The sequence below is a fragment of the Bombyx mandarina genome, chromosome 01, assembly GCF_030267445.1.
Source record: "Bombyx mandarina strain Sakado chromosome 01, ASM3026744v2".
NCBI classification, from domain to species: Eukaryota; Metazoa; Arthropoda; class Insecta; order Lepidoptera; family Bombycidae; genus Bombyx; species Bombyx mandarina.
In genome coordinates, this window is record NC_143208.1 from 15,494,826 (window position 1) to 15,510,134 (window position 15,309).

Sequence of the window (15,309 nt, forward strand, 5' to 3'; positions counted from 1 at the left end):
CGTTCTGAATAAGCTGCCAAATAATGCACGTTAATATATTATCGCTGCTCCTTATACGACCACATAACATACTGACTTACTACACCTATTACGGATATGCATGCAAGACTAATTTTCAAGAGCAAGTTGAAATAGTAATCATCTTGATTACTTTATGGTTTTATCGGATTTGCCTCGAATTATTGATTGTTTTTTTTAGGTAATAAGTATGATCAGTCAAAAAAGTATCGGGAATTGATTTGTTTATGGTTCCAAAGTCAGCCGTTGTTTCTTTTGTTATTATATCGGCACAACTGTTTTACGTATTGACGCGGAGTTTGAGTTGCATCTGTTAATTAGGATGTACTTTCGGCTGACTTGATTATTTTTCCTAAGCTCAAATTAGCACTTGGTGGCACCCATTTTCATTTCGTAGAAGATACAAAGGAGTAATCGCAGCGAAAACTAACCTCAATTCCCAAAAATCAAAATGTTTTGAAATAGATAATTCGTGGGCGTAAGTGTATTGTTACTATGAAGCATATTTTGGAGATGATAAAATTTGGATGAATAACTAAAATGTTGTGTATCATTGATATTTTCTTGGTACTTTCTTGACAGTGTAGTATAGTATCGGAGTCTCCTAGCTTCAACCTCTTAATTGAGTTCCCTTAACATCAACTTCGTATTATTACAAAATTAATTAGTTTAACATTTTTTTGTTGCTTAGATGGATGGACGAGCTCACGGCCCACCGTGATTATCGAGCCCATAGACATCAACAACGTAAGTACTGCCACTCACCTCGAGACACGAGTTCTAAGGTCTCGGCTCCATCGCATTATTACTTCACGGCAGAAATAGGCAGGGTGGTGGTATCTACCCGTGCGGACTCACAAGATGTCCTACCACCAGTAATAACAGTAATAACGTCTTACTAGCGAAAAGGACTTGTATTATACTTAATTCTGAAAGCTGCATAAACTGAAAACTGAAACTAGCTTGTGCTAAACATGTTGCGAAACTTGTATTTAGAAATTTAAAAAATAATAGCGGTTAAAGTATGAAATTGCCGTTTTATTGTAATAGGGGGTACTTCGAATCGACATAGAACCTTCATGGTTTGAGATTTTTGAGTGAAACTTTTTCAAATGGTACATCAGAGGTTCTTCTTTTTAAAAACGTGCAACATTCGATTATCGACTTTCAGTTGTTTTTTTTATTCAGTTTAGACAAGAAAGATGGATACTTCGAAAATTCGTGTGATTTTTTAAAACGAGTTCCGATGCGGAACTAAGACTGCAGAATCAGCTCGCAATATCAATATTGCGTTTGGAGAGGGGACTGCTAATGAACGCACCGTGCGATTCTGGTTTAAACGCTTTTGTGATGGAAATTTTGATTTGAAGAACGAACCACGTGGAAGACTGTCCACACATGTGAATAATAATGAATTGAAAGAGATGGTGGAAGTCGATCCGAGCCAAACTACCCAGGAATTAACGGCATGGGTTAACGTTACTTTACCAACAATATTGACTCATTTGTGACAAATCCATAAAATAATTTTTTTATGAAAAATGAGTGCATCATGATTTGACGGAACTGAAAAAAGAAACGCGTTTTGAAACTTGTGTCGTAACTTGTGTTGCCTTGTTGTATCGATACAGAAATGAAGTAATATTGGATTGAATTGTGACATGTGATGAAAAATGGGTTTTAAAATTAAATGGCTGACCCCAGGTCAAACGCCGCAGTAGTGTCCTAAAGCAAAGCTTACCAACAAAAAAGTAAATAGTAACTGTTTGATGGTCTCAGCATGGTGTTATTCACTAGGTATAGCTTTCTCCAATCTGATCAAGCAATAATGGCAGAAGTCTAGTGTGCCGAGCTCCGAACAATGATAGCAAAACTTGCAGTGAAACAGCCCCGACTCATGAATCGATCTTCACCATTACTGCTCCATGATAACGCGTGACCTCATACAGCACGAGAAACCGTTTAACTCTACAGGAACTGCAATTAGAAACCATTCGTCACCCTCCGTATTCGCCAGACCTTGCTCTAACGGACTACCATTTTTTTCGTGATTTTTCTACGTGATAAAACAGTTTTCTTCCCAGGAGGCAGTACAAAATGCTTTCACACACTTTGTAGAATCTAGATCACCAGAGTTCTACCGCAAAGGCATACATGACCTTTCTATTAGATGGCAGCAATGTATAAATAATAATGGAAGATATTTTGATTAAATAAATATGTTGAAATGAAAAAAAAAACGAATTTCAATTTTTCAGTACAAATCAGCAATTTCATACTTTAACCCCTAATATTGAATTATTTTTATTCGTTACACGAAGAAAGGTAGCTTCCCTATTAAAAAGTCTTAATAAACAAATACATTATCTATTGACATACTTAATTTGATTATACCTTTGTAATTCGAGTGGAATTTTGTTTCAAATTAATTTATTGTTATTTTTTTTTTGTCTTATATGCGTAATACGAATAAATACCTAAGTATTTTATAAATTTCACAATAAAACATCGTGCAACTAACTATTCACGTGTACGCAAAGAACAGCAAAATATTGACACAATTATTCAAGAGTTCAAAGAACTCTGTCAAAACGACTTACATTTCTCTGCCCTTTGGCCGCCTGTAAAATTAAAACGAGATAACTTGTTTCTAATTCCACAATCGTCTTGTTTACATAATATGAAATGCCAAATAGAACATTAGGGCAATGGAAAATATTTTTGCATTCTATATTTTTCAGTGATCATTTTCTACGTAATTAAATGCTTTCACGATATAGAGAAACTAATTAGAACTTGTAATTTATTTGTAAATTAAGCAAAAAAAATCTAAGTACCTATACATCACCAATACATGGCAACACTGTACCTAAATACCACCAATACATGGCCACACTACGTCAAACCCCGTGGCGGCGCACATCTTACAGCCTTGAATATTTCGAGAGTCAAACGTACATATTTATTTCCTTCTATTCTATTCTTAAAGTTTAAATAAAGTGTACCGTCACGGGACACAAATTCCAGCTACATCTAACAACATCAAATTGACTAATTGCATGCGACGACTACACAAAACATTCAGACACACACTTTTGTCTCCGCTTTTGTGTTTACGCGATACCGGTGGAGCTTCAGGCGGGTCCGTTTCTGTCCGAGCGCGGGCGAAAATGAAAAATAAAATAACATCATCACATTCATTCATCACGTGAGAATTAAAAATAACGTATAATACTATGTTAGATCAGCATTAACTCTCGGCGCGTTTCTAATTTGTAAAGTGAAAACTATGATATCCTTTTATCAAACTTCGAACATCGAATATATTTGCTTAAAATCACACACAGGCTTCACTTTCCTATTTCGATACAAATAATAACAGATTCGTGCCGATTTTTACACATTTGCTTGCTTGGTTGAAACACAATGTTACCGTTAGTGCTTTTAGTAATGACGCAGTTGTGTTGCGTTACTTACCCATAGGCTGAACGGTGCTAGTTGAAGCCTTCGATGTTGAAGGAGCGTTTTTGCCAGAACCAGAGCCACTAGCGTGCGACGATTTACGTCCGGGCTACAAAAAAACACAGTTAAATTTTATCGTCAACACGTTAAGTGAAGCAAACAAGGAAAATGATATTCACAATGTATTATTACATTAGTGTTTCAGTAAGTTAATTGGCATTTTCGTTTATGTTCATCATTCATGTTTTTAAAATTATTTTTCTTTTTCAATTCGTTCATTCATTTCTGGCGCTATTTACCAACGTTTTCGTACTTAAATTAACTGTCGATCAACGATATCTCCAGACGTCCATACTTTTTTACAATTACAATATTCAGATGAATTCATTTTAACGAAATACTTCGTCGATTACATCAACTATATGACGGACACGTTTTTAGAATCAGGAATATTTCGATCATATATCATATTTGAAGAAAAATAGTTCAATTATCAACAAAGAGGTAAATAAGATCAATTCTATTTCACAAAGACTCATTTTTTTTTAGCTTTCCCGCTACGCATGTTTTTTTTTAAATATTTTATTTATATTTCGTTACACATATGGGTATCAATAAACGTTTCTACCGAGTCACGATCCGTGTTTCCGAACGAACACAATTAATTCCCTAACCCGGACAAGTTCTGAAAATATCATAATAAAAAAAAAAACCTATGTTTATTTACTGTATTTCATTATCCTTACGTACCCCTTTAGATTTGCCAGCATGTGTTGGCGTGACACTTCCGGTGGTCACAGGAGAGTTACCGCCCTCCTTTTCGCAGCTCGAGTCACTCGAGTGACTGTCATGAGGGACTGGCTTGTACGGCGGAATAGTCTTCACATTGCCACCCTTTTTCTATAAACAACTGAGTTTATTAGGCATCTTGGTTTCAAATGACCGTAATGTTATTATTATTCATCTTTGAATATACTCAGCAGCACAGCATACACTATAATGTTGTCCCATTTTTCGTTTTTTTTTTTATTTATTTTTTATCTGATATTATTTTGCGTTCGTGTGTGGTTTAATATTTGTTTTTCATTTATTTTGTGTTGATAGAGATTACGTTTATCGCATTTTAGATTCAAGTATTAAGCGTAGGATATGCCACTTAATGTTACAGAGTATTTGACTTAATTTACTAAGCCTTACGATTGTTATTTAATTAGGAATTAGAAATTTTATTAACCACAAACAGTAAAGTATCAAAACAATTTTATGCAATATTCAATAGAAGAAAGTCAATTACTCCATTAAATATTATTAATATTTTAAACAAAAGCAACGATAATTCCAAAGCAATACAAAATCGGGGGAAGTTATTTAGCAATTGACTTACTGGTTAAACTACACTGTACACTTTAGTGTTTTTCGGCGTGAAGCTGTACACTTTTGTGTAACTGATAGAAGCGTAGTAGGAACGTTAGCAATGCGCATACATTAAATAAATATAAAAAAATAATATTATTTGAATGAATGAAATGATTAGTACCTTTGCGACGACGGTGACATCGTGATTGGTAAACTAAAAGAAAGGCAATGTGGTTTTAATGAATGAAAAATTTATATGAATGGTTATACATGCGGACGAAAGGGATAAGCACGTTTGTGGAACCTTGAGACTAATTCTCTGATAAAAATATTAATAAAAAGAAAATAAAAAAAAATAGTAAAAAGAAAACTACAACTAATAGCAACGTCATGTATAAACGGCACGTGTTACCTAAGATGCCTAATATTTTCGAGAAATTCATTCTTGGTAGAATTTAGAACTTTAGAGTTTATATCTAATTATATTTATTATCCATTAAAGATTTTAAGTGACTAAATGAATTCGATCGCCTGAAGCCAAGTATGTATAAGTAGGAAATAACTTATGATTCTTTAGCATTACTCGATTCTTTATTACATACGGTATAAATTCAACGAGAAAAATCCAAAACCCACTTCTGATTTTTTTAAATGCAAAGAGAGTCGCGTCTTGTTTACTGAATGGAGTTTTTAATATATCGAATGATGTTTAAGTCCCCAAGCCGAAGAAATTGAAGATAATATAACACGGGTTCGACATTTTTTTACGATTTTGTGAACAAAAATAACAACCGACGTAACATAACGTAATAACATAACTATCTGACTAAAATTGCTACTTTCCATATTTTTGGTTTTATTGTCATGTAGTAAACATTTTTGCTTTAGAGCATTTAAATCAAACATACAAATATTGACGCCAAGAACAGTGGACCGCCCTCGGGAGCCACTCTAAGCTTATCAGTATTTTCGACAGAATACCTCACAATTGTCGTGTTCATAATTTTCTCGAAATATTACTGAGATAAATGGAAACCTCAAAATTGACCCTAGTATTATTTTAGCTTGCGTGCGATCAAGCTATAGTTATAAATATATAATATAATTGAAAAAAAATAAACATTGCGGGCATCAAAATTGTTCGTTCAATTATTACATATTATCAACTAGGCACATGACATAGCGTTGGTTCTCTTTAACGAATATACACAATTTTCGTGTTTAACTGTCTCAAGGTACCCTTATCGAAATGCATAGTGCCGTACGCGATCGGCTTGCGTGAGAAGGCAGTTCACATGGCGCCCATGTTTCACTTATTCAGCATATAATATATTTGGCATCTGTACGAATACGCTAAAAGTAAATAAAATTAAGAATATGAACACCGTGATGCTAAATGAGAAACAAAACCCAATAAAGCCAATCTGATCGATTTGTCCATTTGAAAATTTATTATGATTTATATACCTACGTTATTGTACATAGATATCGAGGTGATTGATTGATTACCTATCTATCACAACGCCTCTATTTTACAAGGTCTTCTTTACTCTAGTCACCACGTGAAGTGCCGGTTTATAACGCATAGGGTGAAGCATAGTAAGGCATATGAATGTTAATTGTTAATTCCCAGTCCTTGCAAGTCGTTATATACATGTTTAGTATTATTTAACGCCCCATTTAATTGAAAATCATATGTTTACGTGTAATGAGGCTACGATCATCGAATGTGAGAATGATCGAAATATTTCTAAACTGTACTTAATTACCTATACTTAGTGACCAAAGTTATTTAATTATTAATCCCTCGTAAGTGCGTGGTAAGATAGCCACAGTAAATTACAGAGTTAAACAATACAAGACCATTAGAACCCAATCAGAAGATTCTTAGGGCAACCGGTGATGTTGATGGTCTTGTATATTTTAACTTTAAATGGTAATCATATTGCGTTTCCAGTGATGCCAGCTTCCATGCCCATGCATCTTTTTGGGAAACAACGATGTGTTCGGTGTACTGTCGTCGTATTGCTATTTAACAGCAGACGAACGGTGGTACCGATCCATATGCGTTTCGGACGTTGCTCCTTAATCATACAACCAGATTTCTCCACAATAAATTAGTTTACGATTCCATGATGTTATTGTTTAAAATGCGTGTGCTATAATAATTCAAGACTGCATAAAAATGAAAGCCAGATAAGACATAAATGATATTATGTCAAACCAATGTATATGCGTCCTTTGATCAGGATAAAATGATATTCGAGTCAAACGAGTGTTTAATGGAGAATTATGATCTTGAATGAAACTCTACTCGTCTAATTAAAACTTTCTAATTCAGTCTATATTGACTGTGTTTACATGAGCGATGACCTCGACTTCACTTTAGGGCCAGGTATAGAGCTTCCAAAAATTGGAAATTACGAGCCAAATAAAATAAAAGATTTTGAAAAATAATTAAAAAAAAAACGTTTTAACTTTAATTTGTACATCTGACCATATAGCTTTGAAGTCGAGCGATGTATCTAGAAAGAAATAAGTAAAATTAATGTACTAGTACGCACCAATTTGCTGTAGTGGTGTTGGCAGTAGCCGCAGTACTTGACGTTGTCGAGATAGTTGCCTGCTTCTTCACATAGGAAGCCCAAACTTTGGGCGCAAGTCACGTGAAATTGCTGTTTACATCCTAACGATCGAAAATTGCCTTGATAAAAACGAGTCTAAAGCCTTTCATTTAATTTAAAAAAAAAAAAACATTATGGAAAATTATTTTCCTTTTCAATTCATGTAAAAATAGGTTTACTCTGAACAATGTAATGGATTTAATTAATATGCAATCGTCGAAATCAATTCCCGTTTTATTTCGTTAATCCAATCGTTTCAATAACTATTTTTGTTAAATTTTAAATAAAACGTATTTTTAGCAATTCAAAAACCTACTTTAATTTATTATTAGGTGTCGAAATTTTTCGGATAATCAAAATAAATTACTAATAAAAATTTGTGTACCAATTTCAAAATTTTTCGGCCACGCCAGCACATTCATTTTAACTTGCAATGTAATAATAAAATAAATCGTATTGCGAAACTATAGTCATCAAATTCCAAATAATTTTCCAAAGAAACTAGGACAAATGAATTCAACTCAACGTGTTTCGAAATTTATTTTTATAATCTTTTTAATCGCCTAATAAACGAAAAGCAATTACCTGATTTGTTGCATTGCATACAAGCGCCTGCAGTTGCCCTATGAGACTTGCCCAGATCATGGCAAATGTAGCATGTCTAAAAGGAAAGAGAGATTTATTGCACAAGCGTTGTGGTTGATAATCACAAACATTTCCATTTCAGTGCAGTGCAGAATCAATAAAGTACATTCAACCGTCCATAATTGGGGAGGGGCATCTTCAATTGAGTGCCGTGGCGCATGCGCGCTTTGCAATATTGATCGGCGTCCCGGGAAATGGTCCCCGGGCATGCCGGATAGCTCGCCTTGTACATACCTATACATAATACGTACAGAGGGATATAATATTGCGAAATCTGGCGTTAGATTATTGAATCTATGTTTCGCCAGGCATCTATTACACAATTAATTCAGTAATAAATTTACCACCAACTTTGCACAGTTCATGATAACCTTTGATAGCCAGATAGCAGAGTTCACATTAGCTTAGTTTTAGTTACACTGAAATACTTTTAATTATAGAAAATAATAGTAATTGCAAAATTCACCTTGTTGTAACGCTCAGGTGGTATGAGTCTGAGAACAATAGGTTCCATAGAAGTAACATTTCCAAATCGTACTTCTGGTATGTAGAGGGCGCATACAACGTGCGCCCATCCACCTGTGTCTGTCCGTTTTAATGCGCCCGATTTTGATGGGCAAAGCTCACATCTCTGTAACAACAAATCTCAAATTTATAGACATCAAAACCATTTATAAATATCACAGTAGAAATATATAGACAAGACTTACGACTTTTCCCTTTGTGTCAGGACTCTCACATTTTCGGCAGTACCAAGGACCAGTTGGTACTGTAACAATTCCATAGCAAGCTGCAAATAAAATATGTATATTAATAATAACTCAAATCTACAACAAATTCTAAGTAAATATACATAATATCTTTGTGTGATACAATGCCTTGGTGTACGGCAACAGTGCATCCATTTCCATCGCAGTAGACCAAAGGGTTGTCCGGCCAACCCCGCTCGTCAGAGCATACACAGCATCCTCCGACCATTTCCTTCATAATGAACTCGTCATTATTACTTCGATGGCTGAAAATCATTAAAAGTGGCTAGTATACTTGCCAAATTATAGCTTAACAATAATATAGTAGAAAATGGTAAAAGCAATGTCATGGACATCTCCCATATTGATTGATGAATGTATAAGCTGCAACTTACTTACTAAGTGAGGGTGGTCTAATAAAACAAGTTTCATTTAAAATATCACATTTTTTAACTAAGGAATAAACAGTCTTACAAGTTTCATTTAAAATATCACATTTTTTAAATAAGGAATAAACAGTCACTGTCGTAAGATGCTGATGAATTGTTGAATTTTAAACACATTTTGATGTAATTTCAATTCACAGATCCTATAAGCTAATTGTTCTATTGCAGTTCTTCTAAAGGTAAAAAAATTAAATATATAGTTGAAAGGGTGTATGTATTCCAAATATTTTAGATTGTATTGCATCTTCTAGCTGTATTATTTCTTAATTCGTAAATTATTATTTGTTTCACTATTGATTTTTTCTTACTGGACAGAGAAGTGAAATTTATAATTCAATGTAACAAATTACAAATAAAAACTAAATGTGGAACATAATCATTGAGAATTATTGATTTTCAGAATTGTGAAGCACTGATACCAGTTACGATAACAAGATTTATTCCGAGAAGAGGGTGTGGTCTACATTTACATGAAACAAAAGTGAAATACTTCATATTCTGATTTGTGTTGGGCTTGTGTGACCACAGTTTGAATGCCGGCAAGATTTTTCTTGGCGACACCCAATATTGACTAGTATTGATTTTCCAAAAAAGCAATAAAAAAGCAAAAAGTACCATGATATCAAATATATTAGCAATATAATGCAAATTCGATCTTAATTTAATAAAAACTTAATATCCACACAAATTATATTTTATTATTCAATTTTCTAAATTAATATTTTTAAATACATTTTATACCAAGTTTCTAGCTTAAGTTTATTATAATTTATAAGATCCTCGAAAATAAGTCAAATTTCAACAGATAGACTCACCAAAAGAAAAATCAATACCGGTAAAAGGGGATGAAGTAGGAATGGCTTTTCACCTACTTCAAATTTTTTTTAAAACAAAGCACATCACTTTATAACATACTTATTTGAAACTGATTTTGAAAGGTAAAAGATAAATCTAAATTCTTTAAAGATTGAGGTCAAGTGAGGGCGAGTGGAGAGTACTGCACGGTCTGAAGCCCGGCGAAGCTATGAAAGAGGCTCTCGCGTATATACAATTATGGAATATTACTGCGCCGTGTCAATAAACTGCAGTATTGATTTCCCCGGGACCGGAGCTGCTCACTACCTTTGTTGAAAACGGTTGCTGCGCAGAACGAAGTTGTCATATAGAATTTATAGAAAGCACTATACAATTTAAAATACATGAGATGAAATGTGAACTTAAATGAACATGATTGTAATCTACTGCTTTTAGTTAATATTTACCACGAGAAAATAATCCTTTATTAATTGAAGGCTTACGTACTGTCGGCAACAACTTATTCATTCATTTTTACTCGATTATTGACAATTTTATCACCTCACCTGCGGCCAGCGACAACGAATAAAATGCAGAAATACACTGAGATTGAATATTACACTGACAAATACTTTAAAGAAAGCCGTATTTGTTACATTCAATTTGATTTAAATAAGTAGAAATAAACTGAGGCTTCGCAAAACCGAAGCCCGAACTGGTATAATAATATTAATAAAGCTCGCACTGGCTGCCATTTGTTCACAAAGAACAAGCTGCCAAACAGAAGCCGCAAACACCATAGAGTTTTTATTCATTTAATCCATCCAGGCAATGGGTAAAGGAGTTAGAGCCCATTCAGCCAAATGTTTTATAACAAAGCCAGGTGTTTATTGATTAAAAAATAAAATTAAATGAAATGAAATGGTATGACATTGATTATAAAATGAAATTTAATTCCATTTTCCCACACTTCTACACAAGTATTAAGCTGTAACAGATATAGCCAGAAGACAGTATCACAAGGCGTGGTGCCATAATTTTTAAAAGCTTCTACCAAAAGTTTCGTTGTAGTGGCTAGAATGGCGGCAACAATCTCGTATTAGAGGATTGTAAGCATTTAAAAAACATGTGCAAATCTCTCATAACTTCCAACATTTAAATAGATTATCATTACACTCACACGCTATCTTAATTTAAAACGTTTTAGAAAAATTGGTGCTTTTTAACTTCAGAGGTAGTCCTATTCTACCCGGCATCTTTTATTATATAACCAATAACCCATCACATGGAAATATTGTAAGCTTTTTCCAGCCCATAATATAGGTTGCCTCAGTTGTAGGTATTGCGATTGCGGCACAGCCTGGGCGACCTGGTGGGCCGTCAACTGGGATAGCCAATGTCCAGTCCAGGCAACAAAGCTTCTTTGGGGTGAGTCACGTATTAGGTTTCAGTGTTGAACACTGTTATCCTTCCTACACGTCCCGGGACGACGCCGACTAGTTGAAGTCTCAATTTTATCGGAATAACCCTTCAGAGCGGAAGATAATATGCTTCTTAGTAGAATTTGACAATCATACCGTGTACCAGCAATATATCCATGCGGTTGTCAAAAGTTTTCTTAAGATAGATACGGTACATGAAGATGTAGAGTAAGATCCCAGGGCCCCCATACGTCACGTATTTTCTGATGAACGAAATGTGGCCGATTGCGTAGTGTTAGTATGTACTAAGAACGCATGCCTACCTGCTACCTTGCTTAGACGGCCAGTTTTCAGGTATCAGGTACTCAAGGTACCTACATAAAATCATGACCTACTTCACGTATTTTCTGAAAGCTGATTTTTACGTATATTTTAGGCAATATCCTTAAAAATAAGTCGCCAATACTCCCAGACACTTTCCGTCGTGCTTTGCAGACGTTTTAAGGGGCCAATCATCCCCCAAATTCAATTTAATACCTCTGTGGGTAAAAGCGCGAGGGCATTATCGACGCGCATGAGACTGAGTGAGACATGTATTAGGATATATTGACTTCTCTCTCTCTCTTTCTCTCTATCTCTCTCTTAAAGTTGACTCATATTAATTAATTATTAATATTAAAAGAAAATCAGTTAGGACGACATGCTTAGGGCGACGTCGACAGTTTACCATTCGGTCCAACAGGATCGGATATGTAAATTCCGGCGGCCACGACAAGAGGGTTTTCATGTCGTGCCGCCTTCTCAAAGTGGCGCATTGATGTTGACTATATATACTTACTGATTGAGTCAAGCTCCAGGTCATCATGGAGATCCACACTATTTGCAGAATCACGGTGCTCCGACGGCAATCCTGCAAAAATGGGATTGAATGACTTGAAGGGGTTTCAAATTAGTGCGGGCCGCGTAAGCGAACACTACACTTGCATTAATTTAATGCCAGGTTCATATATGATGTATAATCTATATCTAAAACATACCTTGCTTTAAGTAAACGACGCACGCATTTCCGGCACATACCTAAAGCATTCTACTAACTTGTGAAGAACAACACAAATTATTATTTCATATTTTTTCGCCAAGATTTGTGCGCCCACGGGGCTGAAATTGAAATGGATTTTAAATTAGAATTTGATATTTTTTGCATAAGATAAGCTTCGAATGATATTAGGGGTTAAAGTATGAAATTACTGATTTGTACTGAAAAATTGAGATTCATTTTTTTTTTCAATTAACATATTTCTTTGATCGTAATATCTACCATTTATTATCTATACATTGCTGCCATGTAATAGGAAGGTAATTTATGCCTTTGTGATAGAACTCTGGTGATCTAGATTCTACAAACTGTGTGAAAGCATTTTGTACTGCCTCCTGGGAAAAAAACTTTTATCACGTAGAAAATTGTCCAAATCACGAAAAAAATGGTAGTTCGTTGAAGTAAGGTCTGGCGAATACGGAGGATGACGAATGGTTGTTTATATTTGCGGTTCCTGTAGAGTTAAAACGGTTTCTCGTGCTGTATGAGATCTCGCGTTATCATGGAGCAATAATGGTGAAGACCGATTCATGAGTCGGGGTTGTTTCACTGCAAGTTTTGCTATCATTGTTCGGAGTTCGGCACAGTAGACTTCTGCCGTTATTGCTTGACCAGATCAGAGAAAGCTATAGTGAATAACACCACGCTGAGACCACCTAACAGTTATTATTACCTTTTTATTGGTAAACTTTGCTTTAGGACACTGTTGCGGCGTTTGACCTGAGGTCAGCCATTGCATTTTTCGCTTACGGTTATCGTAAGGAATCCATGTCACAATTCAATCGAATATTCCTTCATTTCTGTATCGATACAACAAGGCAACATAAGTTACGACACGCGTTTCTTTCTGCAGATTAGTCAAATCATGAGGCACCCATTTTTCATATTTTTTTATCTTATTAATTTAACGCAAGTGAGTCAACATTGTTGGTAAGTTAACGCTAACCCATGCTGCTAATTCCTGGGTAGTTTGGCTCGAATCGACTTCCACCACCTCTTTCAATTCATTGTTATTCACATGTGTGGGCGGGCGGTCTTCCACGTGGTTCTTCAAATCAAAATTTCCATCACGAAAGCGTTTAAACCAAAATCGCACGGTGCGTTCATTAGCAGTCCCCTCTCCAAACGCAACATTGTTAATGCGAGCTGTTTCTGCAGCGTTCGTTCCGCGTCGGAGCTCGTATTCAAAAATCACTCGAATTTTCGAAGTATTCATCTTTCTTGTCTAAGCTGCATAAAAAACAACTGAAAGTCGATAATCGAATGTTGCACATTTTTTAAAAGAAGAACCTCATAGGTACTATTTGAAAAAAGTATCACTCAAAAATCGCAAACCATGAAGGTTCTATGTCAATTCGAAGTATCTATTACAATAAAACGGCAATTTTATACTTTAACCCCTATTAATTAATATGTTGAGCTTAAAGTGTTATTTCATCATCGCCTTTTTAGTTTCATCACAGTTAGGTAGACAAGTTTACTTAAGTAAAGTTTATTCGATACATTCATACTTACCTACATAAATACTGTTTACTCCTTAAACGCTGTCAGGAGTTCACTGACACCAGATTCTAAATATTTTTCAGACTACCACATAACACCATACCATTCGTAAGTACGATTGACCAGGGAGAGCAATAATAATACTAAATTCAAAAGGTCCAAAAAGTTCAATTTTGGCAAATGCAAAGCTACTTAGGTGTAGATATATACGCGTTAAATAAAAAAAAAACATATCAAACAAATGAACATAGATACAGTCTTTTTTAAATTAATAGACAATTTAAGGCATTAAATAATAAGACTGGGGCTTATCAATTTTAAATTTTTGTGAAAAATTTTCTCCTTACTCTTGGCAGTTTGGTAAAAAAAGAAAAAAAAATACACACGATTATTATTATGCAACAGTTAAACAGCGCCCCTTCCTTGGCAAACTGTAGCGGCGCACCGCGGCTCTAAACTGGACCGGCTGGATGTGGCAGCTGTCTAGTTTCCCCCTAGTGGTTACCTTGATTTGTTTAACGGTAATTCATTTTAAAATAACCAATGAACTGGCAATAACAATCACAGCATATCGCGACAACGCATTTTCTTTTATGTGTCATTTATGTGCCTAAAAAGGATAAAGTAAATATTTTGCATACTAGATTTCGTTATTCGTACTTGTAATGAAACGGTTAGATAACAATTGGGAATATCTCGATTAATCCTATAAATTCATTGCATTTGATTTTTAATTTAGACGTTTTTTTAACAGATCATGTACAGTCATTTTGCCTTAAATTAGCATTCTCTGTTTTATGGAAACTGACATACATAATTATTATATAAGTTTTAAATTTTTACAATAAATAGAAAATAAACACCCAGACAAAGAGCAAGCAAACCTGCTCGTCACACGAATGTTTGCCCGATGTGGGAACCGAACCCCCAACCCTCGTCACAACAGTCAAGGCCGCTAACTACTGCACCACCGAGTCAATCTAAAATTAAAAACACTTTTTTTTCAGTACAATAAATGTTGGTACGTATAATATTGATGTTGTTGTTGATTTTATAGTTTTGATTTTTACAAATAGTTAGGGTAGGTATTGGACTAGATGGCAAATGTGCAACTTCAATTTTATAGAAGAATTTAAAGACCGCTTGATACTTCAATCAAAGACCAAGTTAATTTCAAAGACACCGTCAAAGAGT

The 15,309-nt window shown here is 34.8% G+C and overlaps 1 protein-coding gene across 50 annotated transcripts in view; it reads right to left on the reverse strand.

Moving 5' to 3' along the window:
• Positions 1-14,239, reverse strand: part of LOC149503599 (uncharacterized) — a 37,433-nt gene extending 23,194 nt beyond the window's left edge. For 7 of the 50 annotated variants that reach the window (XM_089730893.1, XM_089730955.1, XM_089731009.1 and 4 more), the window contains exons 1-11: positions 12,554-12,674; positions 8,984-9,120; positions 8,816-8,895; positions 8,572-8,736; positions 8,046-8,121; positions 7,401-7,522; positions 5,018-5,050; positions 4,231-4,380; positions 3,496-3,589; positions 3,112-3,168; positions 2,619-2,684 (exon numbers count right to left, since the gene is read on the reverse strand). In XM_089730893.1, coding sequence (XP_089587019.1) covers positions 2,619-2,684; positions 3,112-3,168; positions 3,496-3,589; positions 4,231-4,380; positions 5,018-5,050; positions 7,401-7,522; positions 8,046-8,121; positions 8,572-8,736; positions 8,816-8,895; positions 8,984-9,120; positions 12,554-12,591 — 1,018 coding nt within the window. In that variant the 5' untranslated portion in view covers positions 12,592-12,674. Of the gene's footprint in view, positions 1-2,618; positions 2,685-3,111; positions 3,169-3,495; positions 3,590-4,230; positions 4,381-5,017; positions 5,051-7,400; positions 7,523-8,045; positions 8,122-8,571; positions 8,737-8,815; positions 8,896-8,983; positions 9,121-10,115; positions 10,253-10,562; positions 10,897-12,553; positions 12,675-14,127 lie in introns of those variants that run through there. The other 43 variants (XM_089731074.1, XM_089731028.1, XM_089731038.1 and 40 more) reach the window with 24 other exon arrangements.
• Between the last annotated feature and the right edge of the window lie 1,070 nt (positions 14,240-15,309).